Consider the following 18,283-nt stretch of genomic DNA (forward strand, 5'->3'; position numbering starts at 1 on the left):
ACAGAGAGAGAGAGAGAGGTCCAAATCTCATAGAGCAATGACGAGAATACGTGAAATTCGATCGGTGAGATTGAGAAAGCAGATTTGATATTACCATAATAGTAGATCGAAGAGACAGAGAGAGCAAATCTGATTGGATAGAGAGAAGATCTGAGAATAAGATCTACATCTCTACGTCGTTGAGCATGCTTCTACTCACTGTTGCTAACGATGCAGATCCAACGCTACTTGCTTATCCTGTACCTGATCAGAGACATTAACACGGCACTCAAAACCCTAGATAAATCGATTTGAAAAGAGAAAATACAAAATAGAAGAAAAGAAACTAGAAATCAACTATAAATTGTTTAAGCCATGAAAGTCTACAGATCTTGTGTGAATGTAGCAAATCCATATCAAAAAACTCTAACCTTGAGCCCTAGATCGACTTGGATAAGAAGGATTCAAACGATATTACAGACAAACGCTCAAATCAAGTGTAGAACAAGAATTTTCTAATCATACAACCAAAGAATCGATGGAGATTGAAGATCCATGGCCTTGATTTCTCTCTCTACCTGTCTCTCTCTCTCTCTTTCTCTCTCTCTCTCTCTCACAAAAGTCACACTCTAATCTCTAAAGTCACGCCTCTCTTTTTTATCAAAGAAGTCCTGCCTCTTCAATCACAAATAAATGTTATTTCACAATTTTTTAATGCGTACAAAACGAAATGGGTAATTAAATTTGCTCAAAAAGAGAAAATTATAAGAGATTTCAAGATGTTTTTCAAAAAATGTCAAAAAAAAAAAAATGTGGTAATATCCTATTTTTTCTTGTAGTGCATACTCGGCATATTTTTCAATAGCTATTATTAATCAGTTTTGTCATTCTGAATTGTATCTTGAAACATTTTCTTTTTTTCTTTGCCAGACACCTGAACTCCTCTACAAATCATTTGCAGCTAAGCTTGTCATTGGCATGCCATTTAAGGTTTTCCCCATATTTGATTTATTACAACAAACATATCAGACGCAGTTTAATTATTTGGAATACGCATTGTGATGTTAAGAACGAAGTTTGATGTTGATTTAGGATCTGGAAACTAGCACTCAATCTTATTGAGAGAGCTTCCATCAGCAGATGACAATGATGCAGTAAGGACACCTCTCCTTTGTGCCATTAGTTTTTGATGAACAAGTTCCTCATGTAATTCTATTCATCATGTTTTAGCTTCGCATTGCTATATTTTAAACCATTTTCACTGTACTATTGTCTAATTCAATAAAGGAATGGAAATGAGTTGATATTATTCTTTGCACCATGATCAGAGGCTAGCTCTCAAGAGGTTGATAGATATTAGTATGGGGGTTATAACTCCATTGTCAAAGCAGCTAACGAAGCCATTACCCAATGCCATGGTCCACTACAACAAATAAGAGTTTTAGAGACCAAATGTCTTGGTCTCTAAAAGTGAAAATTTTGTTGTAAAAGACATTTAGAGACCAATTTCTATCGTCATGAGGATAGTTGCTAAAAGGTCATTCGAAAAAGTCCAAAACAAGGCTCTTAGCGACAAATTTTGAAAATATCACTAATAAATAGACTTTTAGGGACAAAATAATTTGATCTCAAAATGGTTTATTTTTTGAGACACAAAGGTCCCAAAAGGATAATAATTCATCACCTATGTCTAATTTTTGTTGCTAAAAATATAATAACGACACTTTTTTGCAACAAAAATATTTAATCCCTAAAAAATAATTTTGTCCCTAAATTTTGGTCCCTAAAACCTTAATTTTTTTGTAGTGGTCCTGGTAGATCTTAAGGAATTATCAACTTGTGCTTACAAGCTTTAGCCAGAAGGTAGAAGTTTTCTGAGCATTCTGAACTTGGCACATTCCATTACGCAATTAATTACCATTGCCCATAGTATGTTAACAATCTACTTCTCAGGCACATACTTGGTTGTGTCTATACGTGGAGATTAACCTTATGAAAGAGCTGGAAACTCTTACAAATATTGATGCCACAATGCTTCTACATGATCTACCATATACAGACGACAAAAAACCTACATATTCTGAAAGTGGGGAGCTTGAAGATGGTGGATTTGATTTGACTACGAATGGAGTTTGTGCGTATGTCTAACTAATGTTATTTCTGCTTTTGTTTCTTCCAAGTTTCATGTACACATGTACCGGTGCAAACACGAACACACACAAAGAGAGAAGCTCATTAATATATTCAGTTTTGGTATCTTTGTTCTTTCATATATTTTTCTTATAGTTCATTGTTTCTTTCTGATTTCATTATCCCTAACAGTGTTTTTTTGGATATATTCCATGTCTAATTTCGTCGATGATGGTTGATTGTTTCAGGCATCTGAGCTCCGCAAGAAGTTTGATGCCAACAAGCACGTGTATTGAAGAGTATATTTTGTGTGGATTGAAGAGTACATATATTTTGTGTAGTAAAAATCTCATGAAATGTGCAATTAATTTGGTTCATAGATGAGTTGAGTACTTTTATGTACTTTTCCCCAACTTTGTATAATGTTTTATGATGTGTTGATTACAATATATTAGATGTATAAAAATTTTGATTAGCTTGATGCATGGTTGGTGTATTGATATGTGAATTTGAACCATTTGTGTTCGTAGTTCAATTTTCAAGCTGCTTTCACTAGTTAATTCTTTAGCTTATGCTATATTTCGGAAATGGGAGAGGACCAACAAAAAAAAAATGGCATTTTTTTTTTAAAAAGACGCCGCTAAATGATGTCATCATGATGTCACACGTTAATTTGTGACGGAAATTGAAGTGGATGTTAAAGATTTAGCGACATTTTCAAAAACGCCGTCTAATATTTTTACCGACATTTTTCAAATGTTGTAAAGCTATTGTGGCGGTTGTACCAGCGATGAAAATTTTAAATGTCGGTTTAACTTTTTACGGCATTTTTCAAGCTTTTAGCAACGTTTTTAGAACACCCCAAAACTCAAATTTCTTGTAGTAAAACGCTTGATACTTTGCAAAGTGTAGGGAAGCTAACTCCCATAGGTGGTATTCTAACAAATAACCACTAACTTTCATCAATCAACAAAAAAAAAATAAATAAATTACATTTTGGATGGAAAAAAAAAAATCGCTCATGTTTCATTTGTGGATTTTATCAATTTTTGCTCAAAAAAGAAAACTAAAGAAATTACACTAAATAATTGTACCTCTAGTTCCTTTCGAATTTCATTTTGATCTCTTAAGTTTTGCACCTATCATTTTTTCCAAAATGCTAATGGTTACAGACAAAAGCCCACATTGATTTCTTTTAATTTTATTTTAATCAACAAAAATTAAAATTACCTTATTGATAAAACAGTACTATAAATAGTTCGACAATTTACATCAGTAAAAGACCTAAAGCAAAGCATGAAAACTTAAAAATGCCAGAACAACAAGATTGTCCAAACAGACACAAATAACATACATGACTATAGCCCCTAAGGAGTAGATTCAGTGATTAGGATCGGCTCAAAACGCTTTCACTCGGGGTTGATCATCCATCGCCCCTCGGCTTGGCATCTTTATACATTGTCTCAAGCAATGTCTTAGCCCGAGGCTGGAAACTTGTGGAACTTGCGTGACACTTTTTTGTCAAAAAAAAAAAAGAAAAAAAAAGCACATACATGACAATAACTTTCCCATGACCTAAGATACTTGTTTCATCTTCAAGGTTTTCTCAACCGAAACCCTCTTCTCAAGTTTATTCCTTCATACCATAGTTCTAAACACCGGCCATTATGTAACTCTTTTTCAAGTCCCGAGTTGGATACACCCTATTACAGGCTAGTACATTTCTGTTAATAATTTTTAAAATTTCACAACCATAACAATTGATTCTTGATACGTAGCGGCCGATACTCCTGATTCTGATGCTCCACGATCAATATTGTTACATGTTTGAATACCACAATTTAGAACCATGCTTCAGACACACTCATGCATTATTAAGAAAAATATTTTGTTTAAGAATCTAATTAAATTATTGAATACTTTCAACACACCTTACAAAGTCCAAGTAGAAAAAAGTGCACTTCATAAAAACATAAAAAAATGCAAACCTCATAATTGATTATCACAATTGAAAACATATTATAAAGAAATTAAATTACAGTCTGTTGCCAAAACAGTAATGCTAGGACGACTATATGTTTCTATGGCATTTTGTTACCACCTTAATAATTAGAACACTATACTTACTGATTATAATGAGTGCTGCAAAGGTATCATTGTGCTCCATAAGTGTCGTTAATATTCAAGTAATAGTATGACTCGATAGTAAACAAAATGTGAAAAGAAGAGATGTTATTCTTTGCAAGATTGGCAATCGAAGTCTTCTCTTCTCAAATCATTGGCAACGCCTTTCCATGAATAAACTAGAACTTAGTATTGAGGATAATAAGTGCTGGTAGATAATAGGTTTGCATGGCAGTGAAGACGAGGATCATGACTGCAGCAATGCGTGACATTGTAGTCCATGGAGTAGCAAAATATTTACTTGGAAACACTATAGCATATCCATGACACTTGACCTTCACAATTGCTATAAGTGTACGCCAGTCAAACCAAGATCTGGTGTAGTTGTTAACTTCCTTACACAACTTGGAAAAACAACAATCTCTCAAAACAACTCCATCGCACATAGATTTGAAGAGAACTGCAACATCTTCGTGAATGCCACTGCCACTGCCAATCAAATCATCATATTTTATGATATTTTTGTGATGAAGAATTTCAGCATCATGTGAGGAACTGAGGAGACTAATCATAAGGAAGACATATGATGCAATGCAATGTGAGATGGCAAAGCTACATTGCTCAAACGCAATTAGATTTCGAAAGATTGATTATGTAGCTTCGTGTATCCGTAATGGTGGCATTTTAACAACTCCCTTAAGGTACTTTATGTATAGGAAAATTTCTTTAGCAACAACATTGATGTTGGGTTGAAATTGAATTCCTGTCTCCAAAAGTCGTGTGACACAATTTTTGAATCCAGTTGTTTGCAAGACTTGACGATCACCATCGTCATTGGTATTGTCAGATATAGGGAGGTGAGATTTGTCCATGTTTTTAGGCCTTCATCAGATGTGGGCACTACAAGAAATAAGGGTTTTTGAGGAGTTTTTTTAACAGCATTTTTTTAAACATAATTTTTATTAATATTTAACGACGTTTTAAAAACGTCGCATATTTATTTAATTAAAACGACACCGTTTTATGATCAAAGGCATTTAAAAATGCCTTCAAATGCGGTACGTCACACGCGCCTATTTTGAATCTGAGAAAAAAGCCTTTGTAAACCCTCAGGTCTTCAGACATAAACATTGAATCCTCACATCACCTCTCTCTCTCTCAATCCTCTCTAAACCCTTATCCTTACGTCGTTATCTCAATCCTCTCTCAACCCTTATTTTGAATCTCACATTCAAATCTCACAGGATTCATCGATTTCGAAGCTCCACCTCCACCACCATCTGCACCGGCGAGGTAGCGAGATTCACCGATTCACCGATTTCACAGATTCACCGATTTCAGATCGATCTACACCGCCATCGCGATTTCAATTCAGATCGGTCTGCACTGCCACCCCGACTTTGATTCTCTCTCTAGATCTCTCTCTCAGAGATTCATCTTTGATTTCATCTCAAAGCGATTTCGATTTCTCTCTCTCTCTCTCTCTCTCTCTCTCTCTCTCTCTCTCTCTATTTCGAAGCTCCACCGCTACCACCATCTATGCAATCTTTCATGGCTTAGCACCTTATTTCCTTATCTCTTCCACTTTGTATATACATATACATATATGTATATTTATCAATTCTCTCATGTACATACACGTATCCATATAGACACAGATCCATAATAGAGCAGAGCTTCTTCGATTTGATATATTTTCTACATTGCCTAGGACTCGCCGAGACATTCCTCGACGTTTTTCTCTCCTCAGTCCTGATTTGGCTCGCTATCATGATCGGCCTTGTTAGCGGCTGGTCCTGGCGCCCTAGATGGACTGGTTTGCTCTGTCTTGCTCTTCGCTCCAAGCTCCGGTTCGCCTGGACAATGTTGTCGGGGTTTAGGGCTTGGAGGTTCTGGCTCGCCTTCACGGCATTTTCAGTTGGTCGGAGACTTTGGTCCAGGTTCATTTGGAAGGGAAAGGACAGTTCTCCACCGCCGGCCGCACAACTAGTCGAAAGTGGCAGTGACGTCAGGTGAGAACGATTTTGAAATTTGGTTTTTCATTTATTGAATTGTTTATTAATGACTTTATTTATGTATGCATATGTGTTTGTGTACCTGTTATGAGAATTAATTTAGGGTTTTTGATTTAAGGCTTCTTGGTGATTGTATGCAAGTTGATGTCTTAAATTGATTAGGGACTGTGCTCTGAAACCTTATTTGTTAATAATGCAACTAAATCTATGATAATTATGTGATTAGGGCTTTGATGTTTCTAAACTTGGCATGAATTTATTTGTAAAGTATGCAGGGAACAGTGCGGTCTATGGTGTGTGGCCGTTAGACGCAATTATGTCATTAAAATAGTTACAATTTTTGGATAATGTGTGTCAGTTTGTGGCATCCGTAGTTAAGGTAACGATTTTGTCGTGGCGCTACTGGCTTCGTAGTATGCCCTTGGATTTTATGTTTTATGTATAGAACAATGTAGTTGACGTACTGATTTATCGTTGTGTTGCCGACATTCGTCATTGGTTAAGTTGGTAGCTGATATAGTGGTCCACTTAACGTGTTGCAATGCCGGCGCTAGATGAGTCATAGAGTTTGCTAATTTTACTTTCTATTGGTTAATATATTTTGGGAAAATTTTGTTTTTTGTAGTCGAAGTTTTGTGTGTCTTTTTGAGTTCTTGGCAGCCCTTCACGTGTTAGGTTTATGTGTATGGTTATTTTAGCAATCCAGTGGCGGTATGCCACTGACAATGAGGTTACTTCATTTATAATGATATGGTATCTTTGAAAATCCAAACATGTGGAATGACACTTGGTATTATTTAAAAATAAAAAATAAAAAATTGAGGACTAATCTACTAGAAGGAAATTGCCAATTATCACATCTTGGTTGTGTTTGAAAATTTAAACTATAATGAACCACAAAGTGGAGGGTCACTTCGTTATGTTGTGGTTGCAAAGTTTTGAAAGTGTCTCCAAGTCATGTTTTCTCACTAATTAGTATTGACAGAAACAGATGGTTGGGGCACCTAACTTAATCTTTACGAAGTTTGGATATGTAAAACATTGACTTTGTGGTTTAGGGAGATTGAGATTGTCTATATTTGTAAGAAGCTACTGCATGCACGGTAGAAGACATTTACCTAAGCCTATCATTTTGGGACCTTTCTTAACTTAGATTAGGAAACAAGGGATTGCTGTGTCCTAAGCAAATTATATACATATATATGTATATATATTATTTTTTGGATTACCACGAGTTATGTTTATAAACTTTTGAACCTTAACTTATTGGACATGTCACCATATTTTCACTTACTTTTTTTAGCAGGCCTGGCACAGGAACCTCACAGGTAGCGAATGTTGTGGTAGAGAAAGATATAGAACACCTACTGCAACTTATTGAAAACAAGGGTGGGAAAATGGAGTGGCAGAGTATGATGGGACACTCCACCTCAAACTTGACATACCAAGCTTGGCGACATGATCTTGAGGTACAATTTGACCTTGACTTTGTAAGATGTGTATTTTCTGTGTGCTGGAGAAATCTGTGGGAATTACTTACATGGATTTTGAACTTTGTTTGATGCATGTATTGTCTTTCAAGTGCTGGAAAAGTGGGCCCAAGTCTTGGCATCTGCATTGTAGTTTAATTAGAGTTTTTCATTAGTAATAGGGGACATAAATTCTAAAGAAGCAAAATTCTCATATTAAATACGAATTGACTTGGATATGGATATGGGATAATAATCACAATTCACATATGCATCCATTTTGTTTTTCTATGGCAAACTGGATGGATTACACAGCTTGACTAATTAAACAATAATAGATTCTTTAAAAGCTTTCCGTTGGTTACAGGAATATACTAAGATGAGGGAAAATCTGTAGTTGAGCAAGAAATGTTTATGCTTCTTTCTTTCTCACTGTAACAACTTGATTCCAAAGTTTTAACGTTTTTAGCTTAGATGGATTGTGGGATACATACCCATGTAGCTTTTCTCCTTATATTGGTGTGTGGCTCCTTGTTATTAGATATTCAGACCTTCATTTTTTGTCAATTTGAAATTGTAGAATATAACAGAAGCTTGCATAAGGGCATCTGGTTAAATGATACCTGATGACTGCCTTAATTTTTATGTATATGCAGTATTTTCTGGAGACTTAAGAATATTTTTGACTTAATTTTCTAAAACCTTTCCTAATTGCAAGTTCTTGTTAGAATTCAAGTCTTCCTTCCCATTTTCATTGTTAGATTTTGGAATTGCTATCAACGGTTAGATGCATTTTATAGAGATCTGATGGTGAATGGAAAGATGATGAGATGATGATGGTGAATGGACATTAGGGAAAGAGAGATATTAGTTAAAGATGTTTCAAAACTCTTGGTGATTTTGATACTTCAAATTTTCAGCCCGCTTTTCTATTATTCTTTGTTGGTAACTCTATGTAAAGTCCTACTGGGTGATGGATATATGGATATATGTTTTATATTGAACTTTATGATTACTGATATCAATATGGATTGATGATTGTTTTCTTTATGAAATTTTCTTTTGTTGAGAATTAGTCTTTGTAGCTTATATTTCCATTTCACTATTGTAGTTACCTGTTGAGAATTAACTGTTTATAGATAATTGTTTTCTATTGTTTATGATTATTGATATCAACTTCTCTCTCTCTCTCTCTCCCCAATTGTATACATGTTTTTACGTTCAGGGAACAGACATAAATGGAAAAAGTCCATTGGAGACAAAAATGAAGGGGCATCCTATTTTGGTGAACTAGGTTGATATGGTAGGAAATGGATTTGTGTGTGAATGTGGTTATTGTGAATGGGAATATGAATATCAAGTTGGCTCAAATGTCCAGATTCCTATTTTGGTGCACTCAGATTCCTATTTTGGGTCATCCTATATTGGTGACTCCTTAATGTTTTTCAAATGATTTAAAACCTTGATTTCCAGCAGTGGTTGGAGATGGTCTTAGATGACTTGAGATAAGATATTTAATAATTAGTTTAGGAGTTTGGGATGGGTCAAGTTCATTATAATGTTGTCTTATATATATATATATATAATGAGATCTTTGTTGTCTGTCTAAAAATTTAATTTTAGGATTTGTTGAAGCAAGAATATTACTTGCAATGATTAGGATTCTAGTTTTGTTAATGGTTTTTACAATTTTTTGGACAAAAGATATGTTATCTTATGAAAGGTGGTTTTGAGATTTAAAACTAGATAACATAAAATAAACAAAGGTTACAAATTCATTGTCGTTCATTTCTGCTTCTCTTGTACCATGTTTTGCAAAAAACAATATCTAAATCACCCTTTTCACTACAGGAAATATGTGTTTTGGTGGTGTATTTTTCGCATTACTTTAATGCTTAAGTGATGACAAGCATAGTGTGTACTAATTTTAGCATTACTTTAATGCTTAAGTGATTGTTGTATGCTTATACATTTGGTTTTGGAATGCACAGGTTTTGTAGAATGGTTAATGAATTAATGAAATAGCTTGTGTTCGATTGTGTTTTTGTTTGTGATTCTACTATCATTTGTGAATTGATATGAGGGAAAAGTGAGTGAAGGTAGAAGGAATTTTTTTTTTAATCTCGAATTTCACAACAATTCAACTTACACCTTGCTCAGCATGGTTGAGAAGCTATTTATTCACTGCATGGTCCGATCTTATCTTGGGTTATGATCAGATAGGTGAGCTACTATACAACTTAAGCCTCGTATAGAATAATGTTACTCAGAGGTTGGTGTTAAAATCCTATGGATATTTTCTCTATCACCTGCATAACCATGAAGATTTTACAGGATATACAATATAGCTTCAAGTTCCTTCTGCATCTGCGGTCTTTGTAACCTTGAACGTAGATTGCCAGTAGTTCTGTCTGCAAAAGTGCTGAACTTGTTTAATTTAGGTTTTTGGCTGATCTTTACAACAAGCCATTACTGCTCTCAAGAAAGGGCATATTTGCTCAAGTATGGAAGAAGGGGGAAGCCTAAGTTTTGTCCCTTCCGATTGGCAAATGTAAGTTTGCTTGATGTTTCTAGATATCTATGTGCCTTTTGTAATTCTGTTTCTTTATTTGACCGCCACCACAATGAACTGTAGCAAGAACAATCCTACTATTAAATGTATATTATTTTATGTTGCTTATAGCGATCCCGGGTTTACCCTTGTTGTATAGTGATCCGGACATGTGTCCGTGGATGTTGGTAGTTGTTTATTATCTTGTTTACATCCTTTCTTAGTTTTTATTTGAGTTATAGGATGTGTTGGGCGGGTTGGTTTCAGGTTGGTTGTGTTTAGAAACCAAAACTAGTTGCCCAGATTTTTGGCCTGTCCGCTCGAGCGGAGGTGTTGGCGCTCGAGCGGGGAATACATCCATCCAGTATCTTGTTGTGCAGTGTTGTGAGCTCGACCGTAGGGTTGGGAGCTCGAGCGGAGGCCTGGTTCTGCAAAAGTGCTGGGCGAGTGCATTCTGCGCTCGAGCGGGAGGTTGGCCGCTCGAGCGGAAGTCTGTGAGTGGCCGCTCGAGCGGGGTGTTTTACGCTCGAGCGGAAGACTGGGTTTAAATCCCGAAATTGTGACTTTTCAAATCACTTTTTCACTTTCTCTTCTCTCTCTTACTTTTCCCAAAACACCATTGTTGAGTCTTTCTCTCTAGATACTACCTTCTCTCTAGGTTTTGATCTAGTAGGAGTGATTTGCTCACCTTTGGCCTTTACAAAAAAGTTGTTGATCGTCGAGGGCTTCATTTTAATCTGAAAATCTCGGGTTTTGGAGCACGTTGGGTTTTGTCGTCTTCTCCTTTGGGACTCCGAATTTGAGGTAGGGATATCCTACTCCTCTCTATGGGTTTTGTCTTTAAATTTTGGTATTTTGAGATGTTGGGCTTGGTTTGGTAAATTTGTGAAAGTTTGGGGCTTTTGTGTAATTTTACAAAAGTTGGGGTTTTATTCATAATAAACCTAGATGCATGTTTGGCATAGAAAAATAGAATGATTGTTGAATCATTGATGAAAATGGGACCTAAGGGTTGAAATGGTAATTATGGAAAATGGCCTAATTACATTGTTTAATTAATTGGGATAATTAATTGGTGAGAAATAAGGAAATGAAATGTTGATTGAATATCCATTTGTGCATTTATTTTCTGTTTTAGAAATAACTGCTTTGGGCTATCGGTGGAGGATAGTCGAGATTGTTGTAGACAATGCATGATGATTAGGTAAACGGAAACTAATCAATGGAATGTGTCATGGAACTTGACGGTTGATAGAATACATTAATTGTGTGTATTGTGTGATTGTATATAGAACCAATGTGTTTATATACGTTATGTGTAGAGGAGGAGATAGGGGATGTACTCCGCGGTTTAGGGGAAGATAGGGGATGTACCTCTAAACCGGATAGGTATTGGGAGGAGATAGGGGATGAACTCCGTAGACAGAGCTCATATGCTTGTCTAGAGAAGTGAAGATAGAGCTCATATGCTTATCTTTGTGAAGTGTGGATATAGCTTATATGCTTATCTGTGGATATTGTGGTTATACATATCTGTTGTAGAGTGTGGATACAGCTTGTATGCTTATCTGTGGATATTGTTGATATACATATCTGAGAGAATGTGGATATAGCTTTTATGCTTATCTGAATGTGAGATATAGTTTTTATACATATCTCTGGAAATGATGATAGAGCTAGCATGCTTATCTGTTGAAAAAGGGAAAATGAAAAGTAATTGGGACTTGTAAGTCGTGGACATAAATATGTAATTTATGTGATTGTATCAGTGTTGACCAACTATCAATTGCTAATGTTTTAGTCATTGTCCATGGTTGGTTTAGTGTATTTCTACTGGGCTGTGGCTCACCCTATATGGGAATATCATTTTCAGGTACAGGAAGCATGCCACCTCCAAGGACATAGCTGGGAGGCTAGTGGCGGGCATAGTTTTGTCGTTTTACTTTTGATGTATTACATGTAATTTCAAGCCAAGGGCTTAATGTGTAAACGAGTTAGAACTCTTTGTTGTAACCAAGTGTTAACTTGGAAAGCTGTAAGCCCGTAGGGCATTTTGTTATGAGGTTAACATGTAATACTTATGTCTTGGAATTCTAATGAATGAAAGGAATGCGGTTAGTTTAAATGTAAATGCATGTCTTATCTGATGGGTTTATTGTTATTATTTTGAGGGCGTTACAACTTGGTATCAGAGCGTACCGGGTTCGAATACTTTGGGTACGTGGGAAGTGATTAGTATCACAATGGGTTTGTCTCGCTTGATAGAGACTTAGATGTAGTATCATATGCTATGTGCTTAATTGATAACATGCTTATGTGATTATGTGGGTATGGGATTTAATTTCTGGGATGTTGATTGGATCCTTGAGTTTCTGGGAGTCTTGTTGGAAAAGCACTTGATCAATGCTGTTTCTAACCGGAACTCTAGTAACGCCTCGGGACTATCATTATCCGGAAATGAAATTCGTAAGTGCTTATGTGTTTATGTGCTTATGTGGAGTGAATTACAGTTGTCCAGGCATTAGGACGTGAGTGTTTAGTTTCGGCACATTTATGAATGTGCTAACGTTCTGTGTTGCCTTTATTAGGATGTCAGGACGAGGAAGAGGTGCTAGGCGTGGTAGACCTGCGAGGCAGGAAGTACCGTTACAGGGTGAGATTCCGGCAGTGCAGGAGGGAGTTGGGCAGGCCAATGTGGCCGAGCCAGTAGGTCAGCAGGCTATGGGTGCCTTGGCCAGAGAGATAGCAGGAGCTTTGGGTATTCTTAGAGCTGGGAATCAGGCAGCTGAGACAGGGCCTTCCTTCTTGAAGAGGGAGTTCTTCCGGTGTAATCCGGACGAGTTTATCGGGGATCCTAAAGAGCCGCTTAAGGCAGATGAATGGCTCGAACAGACAACGAAGACGTTTGAGATGCTTGGCATCGAGGACGGAGCACTGAAAGTGACCTTGGCATCCTTTCAACTGAAGGGAGATGCGGGTCAATGGTGGAAGTACGAGAAAGCTCGTGTTGGTGGTACTTGGGAGGCGTTTGTGAATGCTTTTCAGGAGAGGTTTTTATCAGCAGCAGCTAGGGAGAAGCTGAGGGATCAGTTTAGCCGGCTTAATCAGCAGGGCTTGTCAGTGGCCGAGTTTGAGGCTACTTTTACCAGTCTGTCTAGGTTTGCACCTGAACTGGTGGCGTCTGAGGAACGCCGTTGCTATGAGTTTGAGCGGAAGTTGAGGCGGGGCCTCAAGTTGAGAATTGGTGGGTCTTATATTCGAGAGTATAGACACCTACTGGACGCTGCAGCTCATATGGAGCTTATGATGCAAGAGGAGGATGAGGGTCAGAGAGGCTCCAAGAGGAGCCAGGATAGTCAGGGTGATGGCAGGAGACAGAAGGGTTATAACCCTCAGCAGTCTCAGGGTGCAGTCTCTAGATCGACCTTTCCAGTGCCGAGTGTAGGCTCGGGGAGAGGCAGTCAGGGGGAATTCACTTGTTACAAGTGTGGCCAGCTGGGTCACAAGGTTTCTGTTTGCCCGCAGAAGGGTGGGGGTCAGAAAGCTGCTTCTTCTTCAGCTAGACCGCAGAGTCAGAGTTTGGGCAGGGGGCAGCTCTTGACTTGTTATCAGTGTGGACAGCCTGGGCACCTGAAGAGGTTTTGCCCACAGTTGAGTGCCACTTCGGGAGCGTCTGGTTCTAGGCAGACGCAGGGTTTTCAGCCAGCTCAGTCTGTGCAGGCCTCGAGGGCCAATCCGGGAGCTTCGTCATCCCAGTCTGTGCAGCAGTCTTTTGCTCGGAGAGGTGAGCAGGTAGACCAGGGGCCTACGGGGCGCGTGTATGCTTGTTACCGCCCAGGACTTAGTACCGGCTCCATCAGTAGTGAGAGGTACTTTTCTGTTTTGCAACTCAGTTGCTAATGTGTTGATAGACACGGGTGCATCTCATTCTTTTGTATCTGCTGCATTTGCATCTGTTTTGGAATTGGAGTTAGCACAGTTAGCATCTCCTATTTGTGTGGTATCGCCTTTGGGTGGTGAGTTGATCCTGAAACAGGGTGTTAGAGGATGTGATATAGAGGTCGCCGATTATAGGCTTCCTTTTCCGTTTGTTGTCATGCCCATGAAGGGTTTTGATGTTATTTTGGGTATGGACTGGTTATCGTCATACCGGGCTGTTATTGATTGCTACCGCCAGAGGGTTACATTGTGTACCTTGAGCGGGGAGTGGTTCCATTTCTTGGGAGACCGGGTTGGTAGTGTTTTGCCACCGGGGTATGATTCGCGAGGGCGAAGTGAGCTTAGTAGTCTACTTGCTAGCTTTGAGAGTGGTGAGCGTGGTGAGACCCAGCATGTATTACCGAGGGTGGTTTGTGAGTATTCGGATGTCTTTCCGGAAGATCTTGTTAGTTTGCCACCTCACCGAGAGATAGAGTTCTCTATTGATTTAGTGCCTGGTACGGCGCCGATTTCTATGGCACCTTACCGTTTTGCTCCAGCAGAGTTGGTTGAGTTGAAAGTTCAGCTCCAGGAATTGCTAGATAAGGGCTTTGTTCGCCCTAGTGTTTCACCGTGGGGAGCACCGGCACTCTTTGTTAAAAAGAAAGATGGTGCCTTGAGATTGTGTATAGACTACCGGAAGTTGAATCGGGCTACGGTTAAGAATAAGTATCCTATGCCCCGTATAGATGATTTGTTTGACCAGTTGAAGGGTTCCCGTTGTTTCTCTAAGATAGACTTGAGATCGGGTTACCATCAGTTGAGGGTCAGGGAGGAAGATATTCCTAAGACGGCATTCCGTACGCGGTATGGCCATTATGAGTTTTTGGTGATGCCATTCGGGCTTACCAATGCACCGGCAGTCTTTATGGACTTGATGAACCGGATTTTCCGGAAGTTCTTAGACCGATTTGTGGTTGTTTTCGTGGACGATATCCTTATCTATTCGTCTTCTGAGGAGGAGCACGAGGCACACTTGAGAGTGGTGCTTGAGTTACTTAGAGCCCATAGGCTGTATGCCAAGTTTGGGAAGTGTGAGTTCTGGCTGAGGGAAGTCAAATTCTTAGGCCACGTGGTATCCGGGGAAGGGGTGTCTGTTGATACATCCAAGGTTGAGGCAGTGCAAGATTGGGCACAGCCTAAGAGTGTGTTTGAGATCCGCAGTTTTCTGGGATTAGCTGGGTATTACCGTCGGTTTGTGAAAGATTTCTCTAGGTTAGCGTCACCGTTGACTAGACTGACTCGGAAGGGAGTCAAGTTTGTGTGGAGTGAGACTTGTGAAAAGTCGTTCCAAGAGTTGAAAGTTAGATTGACCACCGCTCCGGTGTTGATTATTTCAGAGAGAGGGTTGGGTTATGCGGTTTATTGTGATGCCTCACGAGAGGGTTTGGGTTGTGTGTTGATGCAAGAGGGGAAAGTGGTAGCTTATGGCTCACGTCAGTTGAAAATACACGAGAAGAATTACCCCACACACGACCTAGAGTTAGCAGCTGTGATCTTTGCCTTGAAAATCTGGAGGCACTACCTTTATGGTGAGAGGTTCGAGGTATTCTCGGATCATAAGAGTTTGAAGTATCTGTTTACACAGAGAGACTTGAATTTGAGGCAGAGGAGATGGATGGAGTTCATCGAGGATTATGATTTTGAGTTGCATTATCATCCGGGAAAGGCCAATGTTGTGGCCGATGCCCTTAGTAGGAAAACCATTAGTGATGTAGCTTGTATAGCCATCCGGGAATGGAAGATGTTGGGGGCACTTGGCGAGTTTGATTTGCTACTGGGCGAATCTGTCGAGGCTGCGGCCTTGTTTTCTGTTGTTGCGCAGCCTACACTTGTGATTAGAGTGTTAGAGGCACAGAGAGGTGACCTTGAGGTAGAATCCCTCCGAGAGAAGATCTCCAGTGGGAAAGTTGAGAAGGGTTTGACGGTGTATCCCGACCTGAGTGTGAGATACCGAAACCGTTTGTTTGTACCGGAGTCTTGCCGAGAGGAAGTACTCCGAGAGTTTCATCATTCGCGCCTTGCGGTGCATCCGGGAGGTACTAAGATGTATCAGGATTTGGGTCGCCAGTTTTGGTGGCGGGGTATGAAGAGAGATGTGGCTGTTTTCGTATCGAAGTGCCTTACTTGCCAGCAAGTGAAGGCCGAGCATCAGAGGCCAGCGGGTTTGTTGCAACCCTTGCCTATTGCCGAGTGGAAGTGGGAGCATGTCACTATGGACTTCGTTGTAGGTCTTCCGAGGACTCAGCGGGGTAGTGATGCTATTTGGGTGGTTGTAGACCGGTTGACTAAGTCGGCGCACTTTATTCCTATGCGCGTGAGAGATTCGGTAGATCATCTTGCCGACCTGTATATTCGGGACGTAGTGAGATTGCACGGGGTCCCAGTGACGATTGTCTCAGATAGAGATCCTCGTTTTACTGCTAGGTTGTGGCAGAGTTTGCAGAGTGCCTTGGGCACTAAGTTGACCTTTAGTACGGCTTATCATCCTCAGACTCACGGGCAGTCCGAGCGTACTAGTCAGATCCTCTAGGATATGCTTCGGGGTTGTGTCCTGGATTTCAGTGGGACGTGGGAGAGGCACTTGCCATTGGTAGAGTTTGCCTACAACAACAGTTTTCAGTCTAGCATCGGTATGGCACCGTTTGAGGCCTTGTATGGCCGACCGTGTAGGTCTCCAGTGTGTTGGGCCGAGGTGGGTGATGCACCTTTGTTGGGTCCGGAGTTGGTTAGGGAGACGACGGAGAAAGTTGAGCTTATCCGTAAGAGGCTTGTTACAGCCCAGAGTCGACAAAAGAGTTATGCCGACCGTAGGAGGAGGCCTTTGGCGTTTGAGGTAGGTGATCATGTCTTTTTGAAGATATCACCTAGACGAGGCCTGATGAGGTTTGGGAAGAGTGGGAAGTTATCCCCTCGGTTTATTGGTCCTTTTGAGATCCTTGAGAGGATTGGTGAGGTTGCTTATCGATTGGCCTTACCACCGCAGTTGTCCGGAGTGCATGACGTGTTTCATGTGAGTATGCTTCGGAAGTATGAGCCAGATCCATCACATGTGTTGGATTGGACTGATTTAGAGGTAGATGAGGATGCCTCGTATGAGGAGAGACCGGTACGGGTCTTGGATAGGCGGGATCAGGTCCTGCGTGGCAAGACCATTCCTTTGGTGAAAGTCTTGTGGAAACATCACGGAGTGGAGGAAGCCACTTGGGAACGTGAGTTGGGAGTCCGTGAGAAATATCCGGACTTGTTTGTTGATATGTAATCTTGTATTTAAATTTTACATTTTTTTTTTGAACTTAAGAGCTTTTATATATGTCTTAAGTTGTGAAACATTGAAAATGTTTTGATTATTGGAAGTATGTTTGGAACTTGCCTCATATGGAAGTTGAATGTGACACTATATGTGTTGAATATATTGTTGAAATTGGAAAGATAGTGCATAATGTTAATGCATGTTGAAAATACATATGTTGTTTACATATTGTGATATGTCTCTTGTTAAAGGGATGGGATGACCGGTAATGGGTCGAATTGTTGAATGTTAAATTGTAACATTGTCTAAAATGAAGGAAAACTTGTTTTGAAAACTTGTGCTTAATTTCGGGGACGAAATTCTTTAAGGGGGGGAGGTTATAGCGATCCCGGGTTTACCCTTGTTGTATAGTGATCCGGACATGTGTCTGTGGATGTTGGTAGTTGTTTATTATCTTGTTTACATCCTTTCTTACTTTGTATTTGAGTTATAGGATGTGTTGAGCGGGTTGGTTTCAGGTTGGTTGTGTTTAGAAACCAAAACTAGTTGCCCAGATTTTTGGCCTGTCCGCTCGAGCGGAGGTGTTGGCGATCGAGCGGGGAATACATCCATCCAGTATCTTGTTGTGCAGTGTTGTGAGCTCGAGCGTAGGGTTGGGAGCTCGAGCGGAGGCCTGGTTCTGCAAAAGTGCTGGGCGAGTGCATTCTGCGCTCAAGCGGGAGGTTGGCCGCTCGAGCGGAAGTCTGTGAGTGGCCGCTCGAGCGGGGTGTTTTACGCTCGAGCG

The 18,283-nt window shown here is 39.7% G+C and overlaps 1 protein-coding gene across 1 annotated transcript; it reads right to left on the reverse strand.

Moving 5' to 3' along the window:
- Nucleotides 1–4,412: 4,412 nt before the first annotated feature.
- Nucleotides 4,413–5,105, reverse strand: LOC145800321 (uncharacterized). Its single transcript, XM_082889977.1, has 2 exons — nt 4,939–5,105; nt 4,413–4,845 (listed from the first exon to the last, which is right to left on the reverse strand). The coding sequence occupies exons 1-2, from the start codon at nt 5,103–5,105 to the stop codon at nt 4,413–4,415; spliced, it is 600 nt and encodes a 199-aa protein (XP_082746103.1).
- Nucleotides 5,106–18,283: the final 13,178 nt, after the last annotated feature.

Source organism: Camellia sinensis, chromosome 10 (assembly GCF_055761805.1).
Source record: "Camellia sinensis isolate YWXY chromosome 10, ASM5576180v1, whole genome shotgun sequence".
Taxonomy (NCBI): Eukaryota; Viridiplantae; Streptophyta; class Magnoliopsida; order Ericales; family Theaceae; genus Camellia; species Camellia sinensis.

Bases quoted from the DNA above. Each gene is read 5' to 3' on its own strand.
- LOC145800321 (XM_082889977.1), bottom strand. From the start codon at position 5,105: ATGGACAAATCTCACCTCCCTATATCTGACAATACCAATGACGATGGT. The intron at 4,846-4,938 runs GTACCTTAAGGG...TGAGCAATGTAG, and splicing joins GAAATTTTCCTATACATAAA to CTTTGCCATCTCACATTGCA.